A 19,944-nucleotide genomic window follows, 5' to 3' on the forward strand; every position below is an offset into this window, starting at 1 on the left:
GTTCAAGGAGGGGAAGAGAGCCCAGGGAAGGTAGGGGGTGCTCCTGAGGGTCGTGGGAAATCAAGGAGAGGGAGGGAGCTTGGAGGCAGAGTGAGCTCAGGGTGGGGTCCCAGATGGAGCTGGCACTGGGGGAATGAATGGGGTTGGGTGAGTCGGATGGGAGCCCAAAAGGGGGGAGGGAGGTTCCCACAGGGGTTGGGGCTCAGGGAGCTAGCCGCGAAGTCCCAACCTCCGTCTATGCCCACCTGGGCGGGGCCCCATACCTGTGGCTCCTCCCTTCTCAAACCCAGAGCGCGGTTTGGGAGCCCCGCATCAAGCCCCCGGGAAGACGGGGGTTAAAGGTGAGCGGGCACGAGCAGGTCCCAGACGGGGATTGGCAGGCGCCTGGGCCGGCGTCCCGGGCCATGTCTGTCCCACAGGCAGCCAGACGGGTGAGCGGCTGCCATCCACGTGCTAAGGAGAGAAGGAGGCACCCGATCAAGGGGCAAAGGACATCTCGAGCGGGCGGGGGCCGGGCAGTGCCCGCGTCCACACCCGCTGCTAAAAGCCGGGCCCAGGGCGCAGTGCACAGAGCCCTCTGCAGCTGGCGCGGAGAAGACGCGGCCGCTGTCGGCCGCGGCCCCGGGAGCATCCCGGGTGAGCCCGGCGGCTCCGGGATCCCCGGACTCCTCCCGAGCGGACCCTGTGGCGCTGCCTGGGACCCACCCCGCCCGCAGATCGCGCAGAATCCAGGTGAGGGGGGAGGAGGGCATCAGGTGGGTGCAGGTGCTTGGCCCAGGGGGAGTCACATCGTCCCCCAGGCTGGACCTGTCTCTGCACTTGTCAAAGGGGGAGGGACACTTCTCTGGCTCCCCGCGGCTGCTGGGGTTAATGCTCTTGTGTACCTGTCCCGGCCCAGCAGCCCGGAGGAGGAGGAGGCTAGCTCAGACCCCAGAGAGAGCTCAGGACTGAGAATCTGGGAGTTCATCCTGCCGGTTCTACCAGGTGCACCCAGGTTCCCAAGGCCTCCTGGGGTCCCATGGGCTGGGTAAGGATTGAATGGTGGTCTGGGGACTCTCCAGGGAGCTGAGAGTGAGCTAAGGGAGGCAAGAGGGAGGCAGGAGGGAGGGCCCTCTTTCTCCCAGTTGCACCCTCTGCCCTGGACAGGTGTGGGTGCCGTGAGAAGCTGACCCCAGGTGGGCCCTAGGACCAGGAACAAGGGCTCAGAGCTCCCCCTGGCTGGGCAGGGAGAAGCCAGAGGTTACTGTGTGGCTGGGAAGCCCTGTGCATTCGTGACCACCAGACGTCCAGCCAACAGGTGTAGTTAGAAAAGTGGCAAAGGGCACTCCCACTGGTCTGGCCCAGGAAGCCCAGGCCTTCCTTCTGCCTCACAGCCACCCTCTCCCCACCTCAGTGTCTCCTGAGGGCACCCTAGTGGTCGAAGGACCTGTGGTCAGGCCTGGCCTGGCTTTAGGAGCTTGGAGTTCTTGTCTGCATCGGGCTGTGTGACCTTGGGCTCGTCACTTCCTTTCTCTGGGCCCGGCTCTCCCGCTGTGATATGGGGAAACTTGTTTCTGGGTCACTTGGAGTGGAGATAGGGACAGGATTCAACGGGACACCAGGATGCTTTGGAGGACAGGGCAGGCCTCTCCAAGCAAGGTCCCTGTGGTCTGTCGTCGCAAGGGCGAGGATATCCCAGGGTCAGCTGGATCAGGGATTGGGTGGGGCCGGGGATCCGGCCCAGGCCTCCATCTTGTCCAGGTGTGTCTCCTTCTGTTCTCTGCATCTGGCCTGCCCATCTCCTGCCCAGGAGCCCCAGATCCAGGGGGAGGAGCACTGAGGCCTGGGGATCTCAGGCCCAGGAACCTGAGCAGCGGGCTCACGCACTCGCCCCAAGGAGGCTCAACTCCTAAGCCTTGGGATGGGGCAGCTCCTGGAGGAGGGAGGAGAGTCCCACTGAGGAGCTCTTCGCTGCAGCAACCAGGATTTCCCCTGCCTTGAGAGGGGGTCCTTCTGGCTGCACCCCCATCCCCCACCAAGGACACGATCTACCCCAGGCCAGGACTCAGTTTGGAATCACGCTCAGGACTCAGGCTTCAGGATCAGGACTTGACCTGGGCCCAGGTGAGGGGGCCAGGGTCAGGGACCCCCCCTGGGGTCTTGGAGTGCTATAAACAGAAATCCCCTGTCCTGTCCTGTGTGTACTGCTGTGAGGCACCAGGGGAGGCGACACTGGGAAACTGAGGTGGAGGGCAAAATGAGATTTGACAAACGCAAAGCGGCGTGGAGGTGGGAGAGGCTGTGTTTTCGAGGCTCCCGTGGACCGCACCTGTCCCAAAGCCCACTTCCTCCTTTTGGGCAGGAGCCCTACCTGGGACCTCCCTCAGAGGCTGCCCTTGGCCCTGCTGCTGGCTCTGTGGGGGGCAAAGGCAAGTGGTAGAGGCCCTCATCAGCCCAGATCTCACTCCCTGATCAGTACTGACGAAGGGGTTTGGGCTCAGATGTGAGTCTGGCGAGGAAGGGAAAAGAGGCTCCCTGAAGCCCAGGGTAGCTGGGAAGGGGGAAGGAGGGCCTGAATTTTGCTGGGCACCTACTGTGTGCCAGCCACTGCGATTTTCTGTCACTGTTTCCTTCTTCCTGATAACCTGAGAGAGAAGGGATGTTATCTTCACTTTATAGATGAGGAAACTCATCTATAAAGATCTATCAGAGACTCAGAGAAGTCAAGGCACGGGCTCAAGGTCACACAGCCTGGAAATGACTGGGCTGCGATTCAGAACAAGGCACCCTAATTCCAAAACTCCGATTTCTGCTCCCACTGTCGCCTCTGGGCCTCACTCTGCTCGTCTGTCACTTGGGGTTAAGTGGGCTCCCGGGGACTGTTGGTGGCAGCTGTGGGCAAGCTCTGCGTCAGAGGGGGTAGATTCATGGATGCCCATGGGGGTCCACATGGCCCCCACCTCTCCCTCCCCGCCTGCCTTTCCTGCTCCTTAACTTTGAGCTTCTGGAGCAAGCCTGCTCACGTTTGCCTTTCCTCTTTGAGGTTGGCTAAGCCGACCTGGGTCATCATCTGACCCAGCTAGGTCCTTCCCAGAATCCCCAGGCCTCCCTAATTCTGGGTAGCCCTGGGAGTCTCACCAGCCCTTGGCCCACACAGCCCCATCAGCCAGGTGACCCTGGTTGAGAGATATGCCTCCCTGGGACCGCTTTCCTTGTCAGTCCAGAGACCCGAAGCCTTGATGGGGCTGGTGTGACTCCCACAGCTACCCACAGCTGGTCTGAGAAGCTTTTTTTCCATGCCCAAGTCCCCTGGGGGAGGTGGTCCCCACATCGTCTGTCCCATAGCACCCGGTTCTTTCTCTAACACCGTGCTCAGAAATGCTCGCTAGGCACGAAGGAAAAAAAGAAAGGGCGGGGGTGGAGGGGTGGGAGAGGAAGGAGGGAAGGAGAAAGGAAATCCACACTCATGGGCCTGCCACTGGCTGTCACACCCGTTGTTTGATTCTGACGACAATCCTGTAAGGTAAACTGACCACTGACCATATCCCCACACCCATGTTAAAGGTGACAAACCAGCGTTCAAAGCCCACGGTACCATTTTTCCTTATATAGGAGTCACGGTCAGAGAGGAGCCCAAGGTCACACGGGGGGCAGGTTTGAGCACCACGTTCCACACCCTGTCCCCATGCCTTGGCGCCAGGGAGCTGTGGATGGCAGGGGTGTCGTCTGACCCAGATGTTCCCCAAGCAGGCCAGGGGTCTAAGGAAGACCAGGGGGGCTCCTAGCCCCCTGACAATCATTCCACACCGTCCAAGGCACTCCCCATTCTACTCTCCTGGGGCTGACTCTGAACAACCAGGCACAGACCCACCCTGGCACACTGAGGTGGCCAGAAATGCCATCCAGCTACAAAGAAGGAGACTCCACTGCAAGGCACACCTGCTCACCAGCCCTCTGTGTTCTCATCTGCAGAATGGGTAGACTAACACAGTATCTGTTCTACTTCTGGGGTTTCTCTTGTAAGGCTCTGATAGTGCAGTGTGGAGGGGCCAGAGCTGGGAGGCAGAGGACCTGGCTTGGTCACTGATGGGACACGACAGGTGGCCTGATACAATCCGCTGCTCCAAACTGAGCCCCCTCCTCCTCAAATAACAGGAGCCTGTTGCCCCTGCTGACTTCCACAGCTCAGTCCAGTCCTGACATGCCAAGCTTACAAGCAGCGGGTATATACAACTCCTAAGCAGTGTAAGGTTGGTCCTTGTCCTTTGTTTCTGGCGCCCAGCTCCGAAAACCCTCCAAAACCCTTGGAAACTCCAGAGCCCTGAGTGTCTCTTGTACGCTAACGAGATGACTGGTGGCTGACAGCCCCTGACGGTTTCAGGGTAGAAGCCGGGTCACCAGGGAGACCAAGGTGGGATTAGAAGGGCTTAGAAGGTCGGAAACTTCCGCCCCACCCTCCATCCCTCCGGAGGGAGGGGAACGGGGCTGGAGATTGTGTTCAATCACCAGTAACCAATGACGTAATCATGCCTACCTCATGAGACCTCCAGAAAAACTCCTAAATGCGGGAGTTCGGTGGGTTTCTAGGTCGGTGAACACATCGAGGCACTGGGAGGGTGGGGCACCTGGTGGGGGCAGGGAAGCTCCCTGCACGCCCTCCCTCCACTCTCCAATCCTTGCCCTGTGCCTACCTTCCATTTGGCTTTGCCCGGTCGTATCCTTTATGATAAAGATGGCAAACGTGAGCAAAGTGCTTTCTTGAGTTCTGTGAGCCTCTCTAGCAAATTGGACTACCTGAAGAAGGGGCGCTGGGATGCCCTGATTTACAAGCAGTGGGCCAGAAGTCCACGTAGTAACCTGAACTTGACATTGGTGTCTGAAATGGAGCCAGTTTTGTGGGTCTGAGCCCTTAACTCGTGGGGCTGGATGCTAACTCCCAGGAGAGAGTGTCAGAATGGACATGAATCATAGTATTCTCTGGGGGTAAAAATGGTCCGGTGGTAAATGGTGGCCAGGAACATTTTTGTAGACTGAGAAGACTCTTGGCATGATGGTTCTTCTTGGCAGAACCTCATCTCCTTGACTGTACCCCCCGCCCCATCCCTGCACTGTTGTGTACTGGATTCTACCCACTAGCTGTTCATAACATACCTAGGAGGCTAGACTGCTTCTGCCCATGTTGTGGGGGGCGGGGCAGCTGAAGCCCAGAGAGGGTGAATGGTTTGCCCGAGATGACCCACAGGTACCTGATCAGCCCGGCCCCTGAGCTTTGTGCCCTAAAGAGAAAATGTCCCCTATGGCATCCACAGGCTGCGTAGAATCAGAAAGAGTGTTCCCAGGAGCTGGGGTGGGAGGCTGTCCCTTCCCCGCCCCCAGTGCCTGGTTAGCCAATCAGGAACCCTTTTTCTTTTGTTTAGACAGCTTTGATTCTGAACGTTGGGGTCCTTATGAAGAAAGGAGGGGGTTCCCGTGCCATCATCTGCTCTACTCTCTCATCTTATTTTCAATTTTTTGGAGAATTTTTTTTCTCATTTCAAAAGTAATACAGAGGGCTTATGCAACTTGAACATTTATGGAAATTTACAAGCGAATGTCTGTTTCCCACCTCCCATAAAGACCACCGGTGTCATCCTTTGGTGGCTGGATGTCCTGACTTTTCTTCCCTTTTCACATGTGAGTGTTCACTGTTATTAGTTTCTTCTCATATGAGATCACGCTTTGCACATTGTTCTGTAACTTTCTTCTTAAGTCAGCATTGCTTCTTAGCTACCTTTTACTATTTCTACACTTAACGATGACGATGATTGCTAGCATTTGCCATCTGTCCATCTGTCCACCCTTCCTTCTACCTGTACACCTACCTAACCTTCCATCTCTTCATCTGTTTCCGACCCAAGAGCCCCCTCAGCTGCCCACTCGACACACATACTAACTGTCTGCTGGTATCATGCCCTCAGTTACACCAGGGGTGCAGGAGTTCTGCCGGGGGGGATGTTCAGACTCTTGGATTCCTGCCTCCAAGCAACTCAGCATGGGAGACCGAGGCATGCCCCCCAGAGACTCAGAGAGCCGCAGAAATAGTGCCCAGGACTGTGCAAGTTCAGTGGAGGGAGGGCTGACTTGCATCATGGCGGGGCGGGGGAGCATGGTCAGAGCAAGCTTTCTAGAAGGTGTGCTTGAGGTCATCCTTGAAAGACAAAGTGGGCATCAGACATGCAGAGAGGGGAGAAGGTATTCTGGGAGGGAACAACGGGGGTGAAGGCAGGGCTGGGGAACCACAGAAAGGCAAATCATTCAAGGGGCCAGAGTCAGGATGGGGGTCCATAGCCTGCAAAGCTGCTATGCTCCCCAACCCCGGCCCTGCCCCCAAGCCCAGCTCCAGTGGGCACTGAGGCTTCTACACTAGTGCTCCCTGAAGTGGGACCCGTGGACTACCGCCAGGTCCCAGATTCCCTTTCCAGTTGACAACCAGATAAGATATTTATTTATTTATTTGACAGAGAGAGAGATCACAAGTAGGCAGAGAGGCAGGCAGAGAGAGAGGGGGAAGCAGGCTCCCTGCTGAGCAGAGAGCCCGATGCAGGTCTCGATCCCAGAGCCTTGGGATCATGACCTGAGCCGAAGGCAGAGGCTTAACCCACTGAGCCACCCAGGTGCCCTGACAACCAGATAAATATATAACTTGAAAGCAAGTGTTTAGAAAACATATCAGTCTAATAGCCATCTGCTACCTGTGGATTATGATAATAAAACACTGGGCTGGTAGCTTCTTTATTCCTTCAATTGAATTTTTCTAATAACTCACTTTTTTATCGTGTCTTGCCTACTTATACATCCATGGCAGATTAAAAATAAAAGCAGGCCCTTTGCCCACTTCATTTGGGCTGCGGGTAGTTTGAGAAGCTCTGGTAGACGACACATACCCTTGGACAAAGTGGCTTCGTGGTCATTATCTCATTTTCCTGAGAGCGGGGCAGGGCGAGAACTTTCATCCCCATTCTATGGTATGGCCTGACCGGCTGAGGTTCTCATAGATGGCCGGGGGCAGGGCAGAGATTTGAACCCAAGGCTGGCATCATGGCGGGCAGCCTCCCATGAGCTCCTGCCCCAGGCTGGACTGAGCTGGGGTGCGGGGTGGGGAAGGCCCAGGAGAGGAAGAGAGAAGCAACTGGAAAAAGACCAGCAGACAAAGAGGGAGCTGGGATGCAGAGCCTGTCCCCGAGTATCTCTGACTGAGGAAGGACAGGAAGAGGAAGAGATCTGCCAGAAGGTCAGCCTGGGCTTCCCCAGATGGTTCTAGAAGAACCGGTCCAGGTCCCTGGGATCTGGGGGAACGTGCAATGAGGCGAGTTTCAGCCCCAGCCCACTTCAGTCTCTCTCGGGTCTTCTTCCCTCCTCTTCTCCTTCTGTGTCCCCCTCCCCCCATCATCCAGCTTCCCAAGGCCAAGGCCTTGGCCCATCATCTGTGCTTCCAAAGCCTGCCCAAAGTTTAGCCAACGAAACCACCAGTCTCTCCTGAGCCCAGCACCCTTAAATGCTTCTCTCCTCTTGTCGCTCAGGGAGACTAGAAGAACAGGGATTATGATTCCTTGTTATCTATGAGGGAACAGGCTCAGAGAAGTTAAGTCACTTCTTTGAGGTCACAGAACAAGTAACTAAAGACTCTAATTCCTGACCCTGTACTTTTTGATGGGTACAGTTGAAGAGTGGAGAGGAGAGGGGAGCCATTTCCATAGGGCCCTGGGGTGCAACCAATGGAGGGGTTGGGGCACGGGGTCGGTGATGTGCCAGGAGAGCTAGGAAGGCAGAAATCAGTGGTGTGACCGGTGAGGGCTTCTCTCTGGAAACTTCTCCTTCTCCAGCACTTTGACTGCTTCCAGGCAGCCTTAAAACCCCCTCCCAGACCAGGAAAAGGCAGAAATGATGTGGGCAGGGCAACTCGTCTTTTCCCTACTCTGTTGGTAGACAGGTAATGTTGGGATTATATTTTTGGATGACCCTACGGCAAAATCTGTTACAGCAAAAACATTTCTATTCCTCTTTCTCATTCTTGTCCATCCCTCCACCACCTACTTCTTCAACCCACTCAGTGATCCCCTGCCATCCTCTTCTGGACTTTATGCACTACCTGTCCCCTCCCCACACCTAGATCCCTAGTTCACCCCCAGCTGGGGCAGGCTTCAGGTAAATAGCTTCGAAGGTTAAAAAAAAAAAAATAGCTTCGAAGGTGATTCAGAGGTGGGAGTGACTGACGGGGTGTGTGCGCGTGTGCGTGTTTGGGCACACACATGCAAACTAGGTTTTCAAGTGCACACATCAGGGGCTCCTGGGTGGCTCAGTGGGTTAAGCGTCTGTCTTCAGCTCAGGTCATGGGCTCAGGGTCCTGGGATGGAGCCCTGGGTTGGGCTCCCTGCTCAGGGAGGAGTCTGCTTGTCTCTCCCTCTGCTTTCTCCCTCTCTTTCTCCCTCATTCTCTCTCTCAAATAATTTCTAAAAATCTTTAGTTTTTAAGGATTTTATTTACTTTTTGACAGAGAGAGAGAGAGAGAGAGAGAGAGAGGGAACACAAGCAGGAGGAATGGGAGAGGGAGAAGCAGGCTCCCTGCTGAGCAGAGAGCCCAGTGCGGGGCTCGATCCCAGGATCCTGGAATCATGACCTGAGCCGAAGGCAGAGGCTTAACCCACTGAGCCACCCAGGCACCCCGGTTAACCACCCGCTTAACCACTGAGCCACCCAGGCGCCCCAATAAATAAAACCTTAAAAAAAAAAGTGCACAGATCATAAGTGTCCAGCTTGATGAATATTCACCGAAAACGCACCTGTGTAACCTGAACCCAGATACAGAAAGGAAACGTTAGCAGGAGCCCAGGAAGCCTCTTTTTGATCCCTCCTGTCACCTCTAAGCTAAACACTCCCCTGACTCATAAACCACAGACGTGCTTCTTTTGGAACTTTATATAAATGAAGCCTTACAGGGATGCTTGGTGGCTCGGTTGTTAAGCGTCTGCCTTCAGCTCAGGTCATGATCTCAGGGTCCTGGGATCCAGCCCCCACATTGGGCTCCCTGCTCAGCGGGGAGCCTGCTTCTCCCTCTGCCTGCCACTCCCCCTGCTCATGCTCTCTCTCACTGACAAATAAAAAAAATAAAAATCTTCAACAAACAAAAAATAATTTAAAAAAGTGAAGCCTTTAGCACGTACACACCCATGTCAGTTTTCTTTGGTCAGTGTACGGTCCGTGAGATGCGTCCATACGCTTTCCTTCGGCTGGCGGGGGTTCAGTCCAACCACTGCGTGAATATCCCGTAGCGTGGCTGTTCTGCCTTGCATTTTGCACTTGCACTTGCACTTGCCAGTAATAGACTTTTGGGTTTTTCCCAGTCCGGAGCTGATGAGAATAATGCGTACAAATAGTCGCGTGCCTGTCTTTTGGTGCACGTGTACATGCTGGGTTATAAGGGACACACGTGTTCGGCTCTAGCAGGTACCGAGAAAGTTTTCCAAAGGGGTTGTGCCAAGTGACTCTGGCGGAGGCACAGGTGAAATTCTGCTGGTACCACGTCCTCCCACACGATGGCTGGTCCTTCTGTATGCGCTGCCAAAGCAAGCACTGATCGATCGCTGGTTCTTCTAACGTGAGAACGGAGGTTCTCCTGGGCAGGCCGGCTTCGGATTAACCATGTGTGAATCTCAGCTCTCTTCTTACTTTGTGACCTTCGGCAAAGCCTGTTTCCTTATGTACGAGACGAGTTGAAATGAGTTGAAACAGCTCTCTGAGCTGTTAGGAAGATTCCCTAGACCGATTAGGGTAGGGTCCTAACCTGAACATTAGCCGTTTAGGGTCAGTTCTCACAAAAGCACTCTGAATGGCCCGTGGAGAGCCTCAGTCTCCGCTTCTGTAAAATGGCCATGACCATCCTAACATATACACACACACACACACAATTGAGGGGACAACCAGGAATGGAATAACGTCTAAAAGTGCCTAATTTTACGCAGATATAATACATTGATCATACAATTCACCCTTTCTCAGTGGCTTTTTTTTTTCAAAGAATTTATTTATTTATTTGACAGATCACAAGTAGGCAGAGAGGCAGGCGGTGGGGGAGGGGGAAGCAGGCTCCCCACTGAGCAGGGAGCCCAACACGGCTCTATCCCAGGACCCTGAGATCATGACCTGAGCCGAAGGCAGAGGCTTTAACCCACTGAGCCACCCAGGCGCCCCTCTCAGTGGCTTTCAGTATAGTCACAGAGTTATGCAAATATCACCGCTGTCTCATTCTAGGACATTTTCCTCACCCCCAAAAGAAACCCCATACCCATTGGCAATCATTCCCCCATTCCCGACCCCTGGCAGCTTCTGAGCTACTTTCCATCTCTTTGGATACTATAGGTGCCAAATCTTTGCTTTTCTGTATTTTTGAACTCTTGCAAAAGCTAACTACTTAGTACTGCAACAGGCATGTAATATACACTTAGTGAATGTCGTCGTGCGTGTGTGTGTATGTGTGTGTGTGTGTGTATGGATGATGTCATTGTGTGTGTGGATGGATGGATGGATGGACAGAGCACACATAGTAGACAGATGAAGTATAAACTCATCCATTCGACAAAACCCCATTTGCACATTTGCACTGGGAGGAAAATGGTCTATAGAGAGATATAAATGATGATTCTCCCGTTCAGGTCATTCGCCATCTAGTGGGACAGGGAGGAATGTGCACCCTTCCCTGAAAAGGCAGCGCCGGATGTAATTAAAAGTTGTGTTGGAAGAGGGTTGTGGCACCTCCAATGAGATCCTGGAGGTGGAGGTGGCCCTTTAAGTCTGGGGGAACTTTCCCGATGAGGAGGGGCAGTCTGGGGCAAGGATCCTGAGAACTAAAGCTGGGACAAGGGGCAGGTGTGATGTCAAGCGGGATCTCTGGCCAGCCAGGGCTTCCCATACCAATGGGGACCACGGTCTTGGACCTCCGTGGGCTGTGAACAAGACTTGGCTGTAGAGAGAGGCTGTGAACGCTGGATGTGGGTGGCAGAGGCCAGAGGGGGAAGGGAGCACGAGGGGGAGCCAGGCCAGCTCCCACAAGCTTGCACCATCCTCTGGGCAAGGGCACCCTGAACTGCCTGTGCCCACGTCCAGGCATGCCAGGCAGGTCCCCCCTGCCAACAGCTGGTTTGACTTCTCCAGTTGGCTGTGGCTGGAATCGTATTTAAGAGGGGAGAGAGGCAGCCTCAAAAGTAAAGGAGCCGGGGACTTCAGAATCAGACCTGGCTCTGCCCTTTCTCACCATGGGAACTTAAGCAAGTATCTCACTTCCCTGAGCCTGTTTCTTCAACTGTAAAATGGATGTAATATCACTTACTCCAGGATAGTTAAGGGACGATGACTGGGGGAGGCTGGACAAGGCAGATGAGGCATGCATTCAAGGTGCCAGCAAGGTTGGAGTATTTATTATTTATTAAAGATTTTATTTATTTGAGAGCAAGTGCGTGTGCACACACATGTATGAGCGGGGTGGGGGGAGCAGAAGAAGGAGAAGCAGGATCCCCACTGAGCAGGGAGCCTGATGGGGGGCTCGATCCCCGGACCCTGAGATCATGACCTGAGCCAAAGGTAGATGCCTAACCCACTGAGCCACCCAGGTACACCAAGCTGGGAGTGTTTAAACTTTTCCTTTTTTTGGAAAAAAAAAATAGTAATGGATATATGTATATATAAATACATTTTCTTTCTTTCTTTTTTTTTTAAGATTTTATTTATTTGACACACAGAGAGAGAGATCACAAGTAGACAGAGAGGCAGGCAGTGGCGGTGGGGGGAGAGGACGGGCTCCTGCTGAGCAGAGAGCCCAGTTTGGGGCTCAATCCCAGGACCCTGAGATCATGACCTGAGCCAAAGGCAGAGGCTTAACCCACTGAGCCACCCAGGCGCCCCTAAATATATTTTCTACTTGAAGTTGTCGTTGTGGAAGAAACAGAATTTGTGAACTTCCTTGCACTTAGGGTACAATGTCACATTGTTTTGTTCTGAATTATGCACAGAGGGGTTGGCTTTTCAGGACTTAGGAATTATCAGGCCCCAAGGAGGGCAAGACCAGGGTACAAGATGCTTGTCGAGAGCCGACTGATGTCTAGGAAAAGGAAGGGAAAAGAGGTGACACACACAATCCACCCTACTGAGACCCAAGCCGCAGGAAAGTCTCAAACCACAGGAGACAATTCTGAGATTTTTATCCTGGGGACAGAAGGCCAGAGGGAGACTCAGAACCAAGTGTGTTAACAGTGACAGAATCCTAAAAAAGGGGCACCTGGGTGGCTCAGTGGGTTAAAGCCTCTGCCTTCAGCTCAGGTCATGATCCCAGGGTCCTGGGATGGAGCTGCGCATTGGGCTCTCTGCTCAGCGGGGAGCCTGCTTCCCCCTCTCTCTCTGCCTGCCTCTCTGCCTACTTGTGATCTCTCTCTCTCTCTATGTCAAATAAATGAATAAATTTAAAAAAAAAGAATCCTAAAAAAAACATTGAATTCAAGGGCCTCATTTTACAGGTAGAGAGAAAGAGCCCCCATAGACAGAGATTTGTTGGGTCCCTGAAGCTAGGAGTCTCCAAGGGTCCCTGAAGCTAGGAGTCTCCAAGGGAGAGGAGGCCCCGTGTCCCACCCCTGCCCCCCACAGTGGTACCAGCTCTGTTTAGTGTCATGCATTCCCCAAGTCCCTCCATGCTCAGCTTGGGAGTTCAGACACCAAAGGAACAGTCCTGCCTCCAGGCCCACAGCCCAGGGGCAAAGCCAGTCAGGCACATAAGGGATAAGTAACAACTCTGTCCTTCTCTATGCCAAGAATGCCAAAAGAGCCACTTAGGAATGGCTCTCTCTCCAGAGGAGGCAGGCTGAGGTGGGCACCTGAGGCCCCCAGATTTGGCTGAGACGAGCAGAGAGAATGCACCTCCTGCAGAAACCAGCAGGAGACAGGGGAGGAGAGCGCCCCGCCTGAGGCTCCAAGGACAGAGAAGCCACTGTTTGCCAGGGACAGAGGGTACCTGGCCAAGGGACCTGGGAGGGTGGATGGAAAGCCGGGCTTGTGAACAGCCTGGGGCCATCATTTTAGCATCTCAGATGGTCACAGGGCCCCTCGGGGGTCCTGCCATTTGATTTCAGGATCCTGGGCGGGAAGAAAGCCCTCTGAGGGAACCTCTTCCCAGCTTCCAGCCCCCAGCTGACTACCTCCCGCTCTTTCCCTCCAGTGACCACACCTAGGCCACACCCTCCACCACTGGCCTCTAGCCCTCCCCTCCCCCACCAGAGATAGCCCTGGATGGGAAGTCTGGAATTCCAGACCTTGGCTGGTTCTCTGTAAATACTCAAGTGTGTTTCCACTCCTGAGAACTTTGGTGGCACCGCCTGACGTGGGTCAGGAATCCCACCTCTGAAGATTGTTAAAGGGGCAGTGAGGTGATAGTGTGAGTTTCCCAGACCAAACATCCCGGTTCCGGTTCTCAGGGTGAGAGAAGGGAAACAGGAACAGGAGCTGAACCTCAGGGTGGGGGGAAAGGGGGTGCCCAGAGCTCCTGAGCAGGTGGCCTGCCTGGGGGATGTCCAGGGGAGGGTGACAAGGCTCCACCTTGCCCGCTGTCAGCCATCACCGCTGGATTCACACTCATTAACCCTCTGGGGCCTCTGTGCAGGTGTAGTGATGATCATTATGGCAACTGGGGGTGCTGAGACCTTCCCGTGGGCCAGGCCACACAAGACTTCTGAGAGGTGGGTGCTTCCAGTCGTGTGCAGGACCGAGAGGGCGTGAATGTGAGCCCAGAGATCAGAGAGGGCGGGAGGGAGGGGTGTAGGTAGGTGAAGGGCTTCATGCGGGGCGGGGGTGGGGGGCGCCCCTGGAGGCAAGGAACCCCAGGTATTGAGGCGCTTTCAGGCTCAGGTGTGAGCTCCTGGTAATCAGCTCTTCTTAAGACCCCTTTCGGGCGAAGTAGGGGCACCACAAAAGGAAAGGCGGGAGGGGACACAAGGACCTCTTCCCCTTCCAAACTCCAGATCTGCAAGTAGTTCGGGACCCGGACGCTCACACTGAGCGCCTTGATTATGCTAATTTAAGCCCCGCCCCGCCCGCCCCGGGGGCCCCGCCCCTCAAGCGACCTATTGCGGTGGAGGGGCGGGGTCATGCTAATGAGGCCAGTCGGGCCTCTCTAGCTGTGCCCGCGGCTCCTCCGAGCCCCGGCGAGGCGGCGGCGACGAAAGCCATGGCCGGGGCGTTGGCCGGCCTGGCCGCGGGCTTGCACGGCCCGCGGGTCGTCCCCAGCCAAGACTCGGACTCAGACACGGACTCGGAGGACCCGAGTACTCGGCGCAGCGCGGGCGGGCTGCTCCGCTCGCAGGTCATCCACAGCGGTCACTTCATGGTGTCGTCGCCGCACAGCGACTCGCTGACCCGGCGGCGCGACCAGGAGGGGCCCACGGGGCCCGCAGACTTCGGGCCGCGCAGCATCGACCCCACACTCACCCGCCTCTTCGAGTGCATGAGCCTGGCCTACAGGTGAGGGCGGCTCCGGGGCCCACCAGCCTCGGCCCTCCGTGGCGGGACCACGCGCTGGGGCTCCGGACACCCGACCCGGCCCCAAACTTTGGTCCCCGGCTGCTCTCGGAGACTCCGACCACATCCTGGACACCCCTCTGCCCCGGCCCCAAGCGTCCTCCGGCCCGGGCCCAGCCCACCGGCCTCCGCCTGGAGCGCGCCCCTCCAGGTTCCCTTTGCTGACCACCTCCACTCCCTTCCCCGGGTGCCGACAGCCTGTCCTCCACCTTGGCCGCCATAGGCCTGTCCTGGCTCCTCTGCCCACAGAGAAATGCCAGGGCACCCCTCACGCGCCCAGGACCCTAAGCCGTCCCTACCCTCCATGCTGGGGCCAATCCACCAGACCACCCCGGCCCTCCGCTCCCTCCCCAGCACCCCTGGCCCAGACCCACTTCATTCCTGCACTCAGGCGACACTCCTCACGCCCGTGACTGTCCGGATTCATGGCCAACGTCGTTCGAAACCCAGTCTCTCGTCCACCCTGTACTCCCCAATTGCCGGGACACGTGTCCTTGACCGGCTAGATGGAGGATGCCCCGGGCGGCCCGAGGAGGACGCGGCTGGCAGAGTTCCCCAGCGGTTGCCCGGCAGGGGGTGCTGCATGCCGCGTGGGGGTTGGTGCCAGGGAGGCCTGGGTTCGCCTACCCTGGTCTCCGCGCTAGGCTGAGCGCGTAAGGCTGCCTGGGACCCCCGCTCGGTGCGTCGCAGAGAGTACAGACCGCGCCCGGCCCTAGCTCCACGCCTGCGTCCCAGGGGAGGGCGCGAACCCGGGTTCTGGCCCAGTGCCCTGGAGCAAAGTTCCCAGGAGCAGAAGGGCCAGGATAAATTATCAACCGAAAACCGCGGAGGTGAAAGGGGGATCGGCTGGCCTTGATCTTTTCTCTGTGCAAATATTCCTCTTCCTCTGCGGTGCCTCCTCCCCTTCTGAGAACCGCTGGATATACAGAACAGCCCTGAGGCTCGGACCGGGAGCCAGGGCTGGGGTGGGGATTGCGGGGGTGTTGCCCACCCCCAGCTGCGGCAGCCCAGCCGAGACCCCATTGGCTGGAGGCGATGTAACCTTGGCCCACAGGCTCTGGCCCCAGGCCCAGGTCATGTTGCAACCTGACCGTCCAGAGCGCTGGACCGATGTGGAAAGTTCAAATTCCCGTCCCTTTCTTCCCTTCCCCCGCCTCCTGGGACATCACGGGACCCACTGGGAGAGGGCATTTAAGGTCTTGGTACACCGGATGTGGGCACCCCTCCTCCCCAGGCTCTCCCAGGGCGCCCCATTTCTCACCTGCTCCCAACTTTAACTTCCTGCGTTATACCACATCCCACCCAACCCCAAACCATGGGTGGCCAAAGGAAGGGGTTCGGGGGAAGGGGCAAGGTTGGGGCTAGTGCGGGCTCCAAGATCTGACCCCACTAAGGGGCTGACTAGAATCTGATGTGACCCAGGGCAGCTGGGGAGGAGAGGGTTGTGCATTCTCCCTAAACGCCCAGAATATTCCATCTCTGGGGGTGCCCAAGTGCCAGGGATGGAGGTGGCTCAGTACTAGAGGAGGCTTTGGCTTCCCCCTCTACGGTAGAGGAAAAATCTGAGGTTCAGACAGGGACAGTGTTTTAGCCCTTGAATGCCCCTAATTATAGGGGTCCCCTGGAAGGGAGAGTATGGGGGAAGCCATGGTGACCCGAGAGAGTGACTGACTGGATGGGAAAGGACAGCAAGGCAAGGGGTCTAGAGGCGCTTGACCAGGAGGACGGGATGAAAGGCCAGTTTCATCCCCGGCAGGGCAGTGTGGACTTCCCTTCTAGGAGGAGAACCAGAGTTCACGATTCTGTGGGTGGAAGCCCCAGGGAGACAGGTTCTGGAAGTTCCATAAAAATACTTGTTCATGGTCAGAGCTGGCTAGCTATGGAAAGCCTGGCATCCAGGAGAGAGCAAGGAGGACCCTGTCAGAGAGACTCTAGGGGAAGTCCTATAAGGGAGAATGGGGACCAGGTAAGGGATAGGGAGTCAGTCGGGCTGAACTAGGAGTCCTAGGTTTTCTCCAAGCTATTCACAAGATTCCCAGACTTTCTGTTGGTCATGAGAAGCCCTCGAACCCTGGTGCCAGGCTTTTTCCTCTGGACCAGGCCCCTCGGCTCCCCTCCCACCCAGCAAGCCCGGCACAAGCAAAATGGCTTTCCTCCTGGCCTTGGATGTTGTCACTGTCTCATCTCCCTAAACACTGTGTTGGCCACACACATCATAGCCTCATCTGGGAAGTGGAGGGAGGGCAGGCAGGCCGGGCATGGGGCCCTGGGTGATCAGAGTGCTAGGAGGTTGCTGGGATACAGGTGGGCAACAGACTCAGAGGTTCCCCCCTGGGGGGTGCCACAGAAGAAGCTGGCCCAGGAGGTATCAGTGTATCCCATCGAAGTCTCCCTACTAGACAGATGGTGTTTATCTAACTTAGGAAGGAGGGGGCCAGCCAGCAGGCATGGGCTATGTACTCTATTTGGGTAATGAGGCCTGTGGTACCCTAGGGTAGCAGTCCTTCTCCGCTCCCTACCCGAAAACAAACATAGGAGCTTGGAGACCAGAGAGGAGAGGGGACCCAGTGACCCATGCACCTAAGGGGCTGTAGGAGCCAGATTGGCCCTCCCCACCCACCCCTTAGCCCCAAGATGACAGAGAAGCCTTGGAAGAAAGCAGGCCTGGGGTTCTGAAAAACTAAGTCTTGGGGCCTCAGCCTCCCATGTGAGCAAAGTCTGAGAAGGTGGGCCAGAGCGGGCTGGAACATGAGGAGGGAGGGAGAACGGAGGGACCAGTGGGGGTCTAGACCCTGAGGATCTTGTCCTCCTACGTCGGTCAGCTCCTTAGCGGTGGTAGACTTGGCCTGTGTCTAGCATATCCTGAGCTTGGGAGTCAATCCCCTCACCTGTGTAGGGCCCTTCCATCTCGTGGATTTGATTGACTCCTAGGATTAGGACCAGGGTTAGGGGTTGGGATCGGGGTGCTGCCTCCTCACTGCCCACCGCTCCAGCATCCCAGCTGTCTTCCTTTGGATCCTGATAGCTACAGTCTTACACACATCCCTGAGGAGGGACACCCCTTGCATCTCAGCCCAGATCGCCATCCTGGGATACTGGAGTGGGCAGCCGCCAGAATGGCAGTGAAAAGGCAGCAGCTGGCTGCTTGGTGGCCACTTCTGGCAAAGAGACTCCCTCCCGACCCAGGCATACCTTTCCCCATCCCCTGGAGGCTGATGGGGGCCAGTGAGACTGATAGAAAGAAAGCCACAGGGCCTGAGTGCATCTTCACCATGTGACCTTGGGAATGGCCCTGCACCTTCCTGACACTCAGTTTGCAAATGGGTTTGTGAACCCTCCCTAGCAGGCCCTAGCAGGGACCTATGAGGAAGGTCTGACTCTCGGGGTAGGAATTTCAGGCAGGTAAGAGGGAGGGTTGGGGGAGGAGCCCCTCAGATGGCCCGGCATGGGTGAGTACCCAGTGCATGGGGAGAGCGGGGAGCCAGCCCTGCAGGAGCACCCCGCCCCCCAGCTTCCCCTTGCCCACCCCCCTGACCCAGCCCTCTCCCTCTGACAGCGGCCAGCTGGTGTCTCCCAAGTGGAAGAATTTCAAAGGCCTCAAGCTGCTCTGCCGGGACAAGATCCGCCTCAACAACGCCATCTGGAGGGCCTGGTACATCCAGTGTGAGTGCGCACCGTGAGCCTCACCGGCAGGGGGGCTGCAGGTGGGGTGTGCCCAGGAAACCCCCGTGGCCATTAGGGGCCAGCACCAGCATCTGACCCCCAGAGGGTCTCGGGGGATGCTAGGCACAGCAGGGGTCACCCCTTGGAAGTCCTAAGATGGGCAGAGATTTGCAGGATAGTTCGAGACCCTTTCTGCCTTGCATCCGCCTTGTCAGACAGTGCGTCAAATGCCAGGGTGGAAAGAGGTGCTGGGATGCTGTCTGGGCCGGTGGCATCACGTTGCAAATGGGGAAAATAAGGATCTTGCCTGGATCTCCCCCAGCCTTTCTGAAGTCCTTACTGAACTCCCAGCAGGTGCCCCCATGGAGTCTGGGGTTGGGGGGGGGGGCAGAGAGGCCATGTGGTAGAGTGGAGGGGGCTGAAGACTTGGGAGTTGCCCAGAGCTGCTTTCCTACCCAGTCTCTGCTCTTGCTGGCTGTGTGACCACAGGCTGTGTGACTAACCTCTCTGAATCTGTTGCCTCATGTGTAAAATAAGGCCAACAGTCCTACTTTTCCTGGTTGGCCCAGGGATGACACGGACGAATGGGCCCAGCACAAAGTTGGTGCTAAATAAATGATGGTTGAATCTGATATGCCCTTGAGAAGGTCGCGGTCGTTCATTTGGGGGTTCGAGACCCACCCACCCACCATGGCAAAGCTGCAGAGGCTGAGCTGCCTCAGCCCAGTCAGCCGTGGGGTGGGATCTTGTCCAGAGCAGCCAAGTCCTGCTACAGGATCAAAGGCTACCTGGAGCTGGGAACACACAGCCCAGGAGGGAACATATTCAGTGTTCTCCGCCCGGGTCCCCTGGATTCCATCCAAGCGGGGGGGAGGGAGGGTTTCTGGTTTCTATTTATCTCTGGCGCCCAGTACTTCACAAACCATCTTATTTGAGGCTTCCTGGCAACGCTGGAAGATAGGTATTATTACCCCCATTTTATGGATGAACAAGTAAAGCCCAGAATGCCAGTAACTTGTTCAGGGTCATGGAGCATAAAAGGAACAGAGCTGTGACTGGCTGGAGGTCCAGGGCTCTCTGACTCTGAGCCCAGTGCTCCTTCCACTGCTCCCAGTTGGCTGGCTTCCAGTCCTCCCCTGAGAACACGTGGGATGGGTCACCTGAGAACACGTAGGACCGGGCCCTACCCTAACCAGGAAGCTGATAGGCCAGAAGGAGTCACAGCCACTGCCACCACTGCCCCCACCACCCCACACTCCCTACCCTTCCCGCACAAAGCTGGATGGGATGCAAGCCTTTCTCTTTGCAGAAGAAATTTCTGATCCTCACCCAGACAGACAGACCCCGTCTCTGGCTATTGTCCGAGTTGCTGGAAGCACTCAGGGTCTGTGTCAGAGAGAGAGGGAGCTGAGTTAAGTTCTAGGATGCACTCCCCCCCCCCAACCAAGCCATGTGACCTTGGGAAAGTCCCCAGCCTCCCTAATAAGGATCGCTCATCTGTGGCGAGAGAGTAACAGTAGGTCCTGCTCTGAGGCTTGTTTGAGTTTCCAGTGAGATCATTCATATCTCACCCCACCGCTGACACACACAAGGGCTCCCCGAAGGTGTTAATATTATTGTGATAACAGCGACAGCACAAGGCAAGCCCCTTCTCCCTGAGCCCTGAGGGCTTGAAGGTGGGCTTCGGGAAAAGGAGAGGAATGGGGACAG

The 19,944-nt window shown here is 56.2% G+C and overlaps 1 protein-coding gene across 5 annotated transcripts in view; it reads left to right on the forward strand.

The window, feature by feature from the left end:
- Nucleotides 1–525: 525 nt before the first annotated feature.
- Nucleotides 526–19,944, forward strand: part of MLXIPL (MLX interacting protein like) — a 31,680-nt gene continuing 12,261 nt past the window's right edge. For 3 of the 5 annotated variants that reach the window (XM_047714003.1, XM_047714005.1, XM_047714004.1), the window contains exons 1-2: nucleotides 14,157–14,514; nucleotides 18,128–18,234. In XM_047714003.1, the coding sequence (XP_047569959.1) occupies nucleotides 14,222–14,514; nucleotides 18,128–18,234 (400 nt within the window). In that variant the 5' untranslated portion in view covers nucleotides 14,157–14,221. Of the gene's footprint in view, nucleotides 733–13,657; nucleotides 13,734–14,151; nucleotides 14,515–18,127; nucleotides 18,235–19,944 lie in introns of those variants that run through there. The other 2 variants (XM_047714007.1, XM_047714008.1) reach the window with 2 other exon arrangements.

Source organism: Lutra lutra, chromosome 18, assembly GCF_902655055.1.
Source record: "Lutra lutra chromosome 18, mLutLut1.2, whole genome shotgun sequence".
In the NCBI taxonomy this organism is placed as follows: Eukaryota; Metazoa; Chordata; class Mammalia; order Carnivora; family Mustelidae; genus Lutra; species Lutra lutra.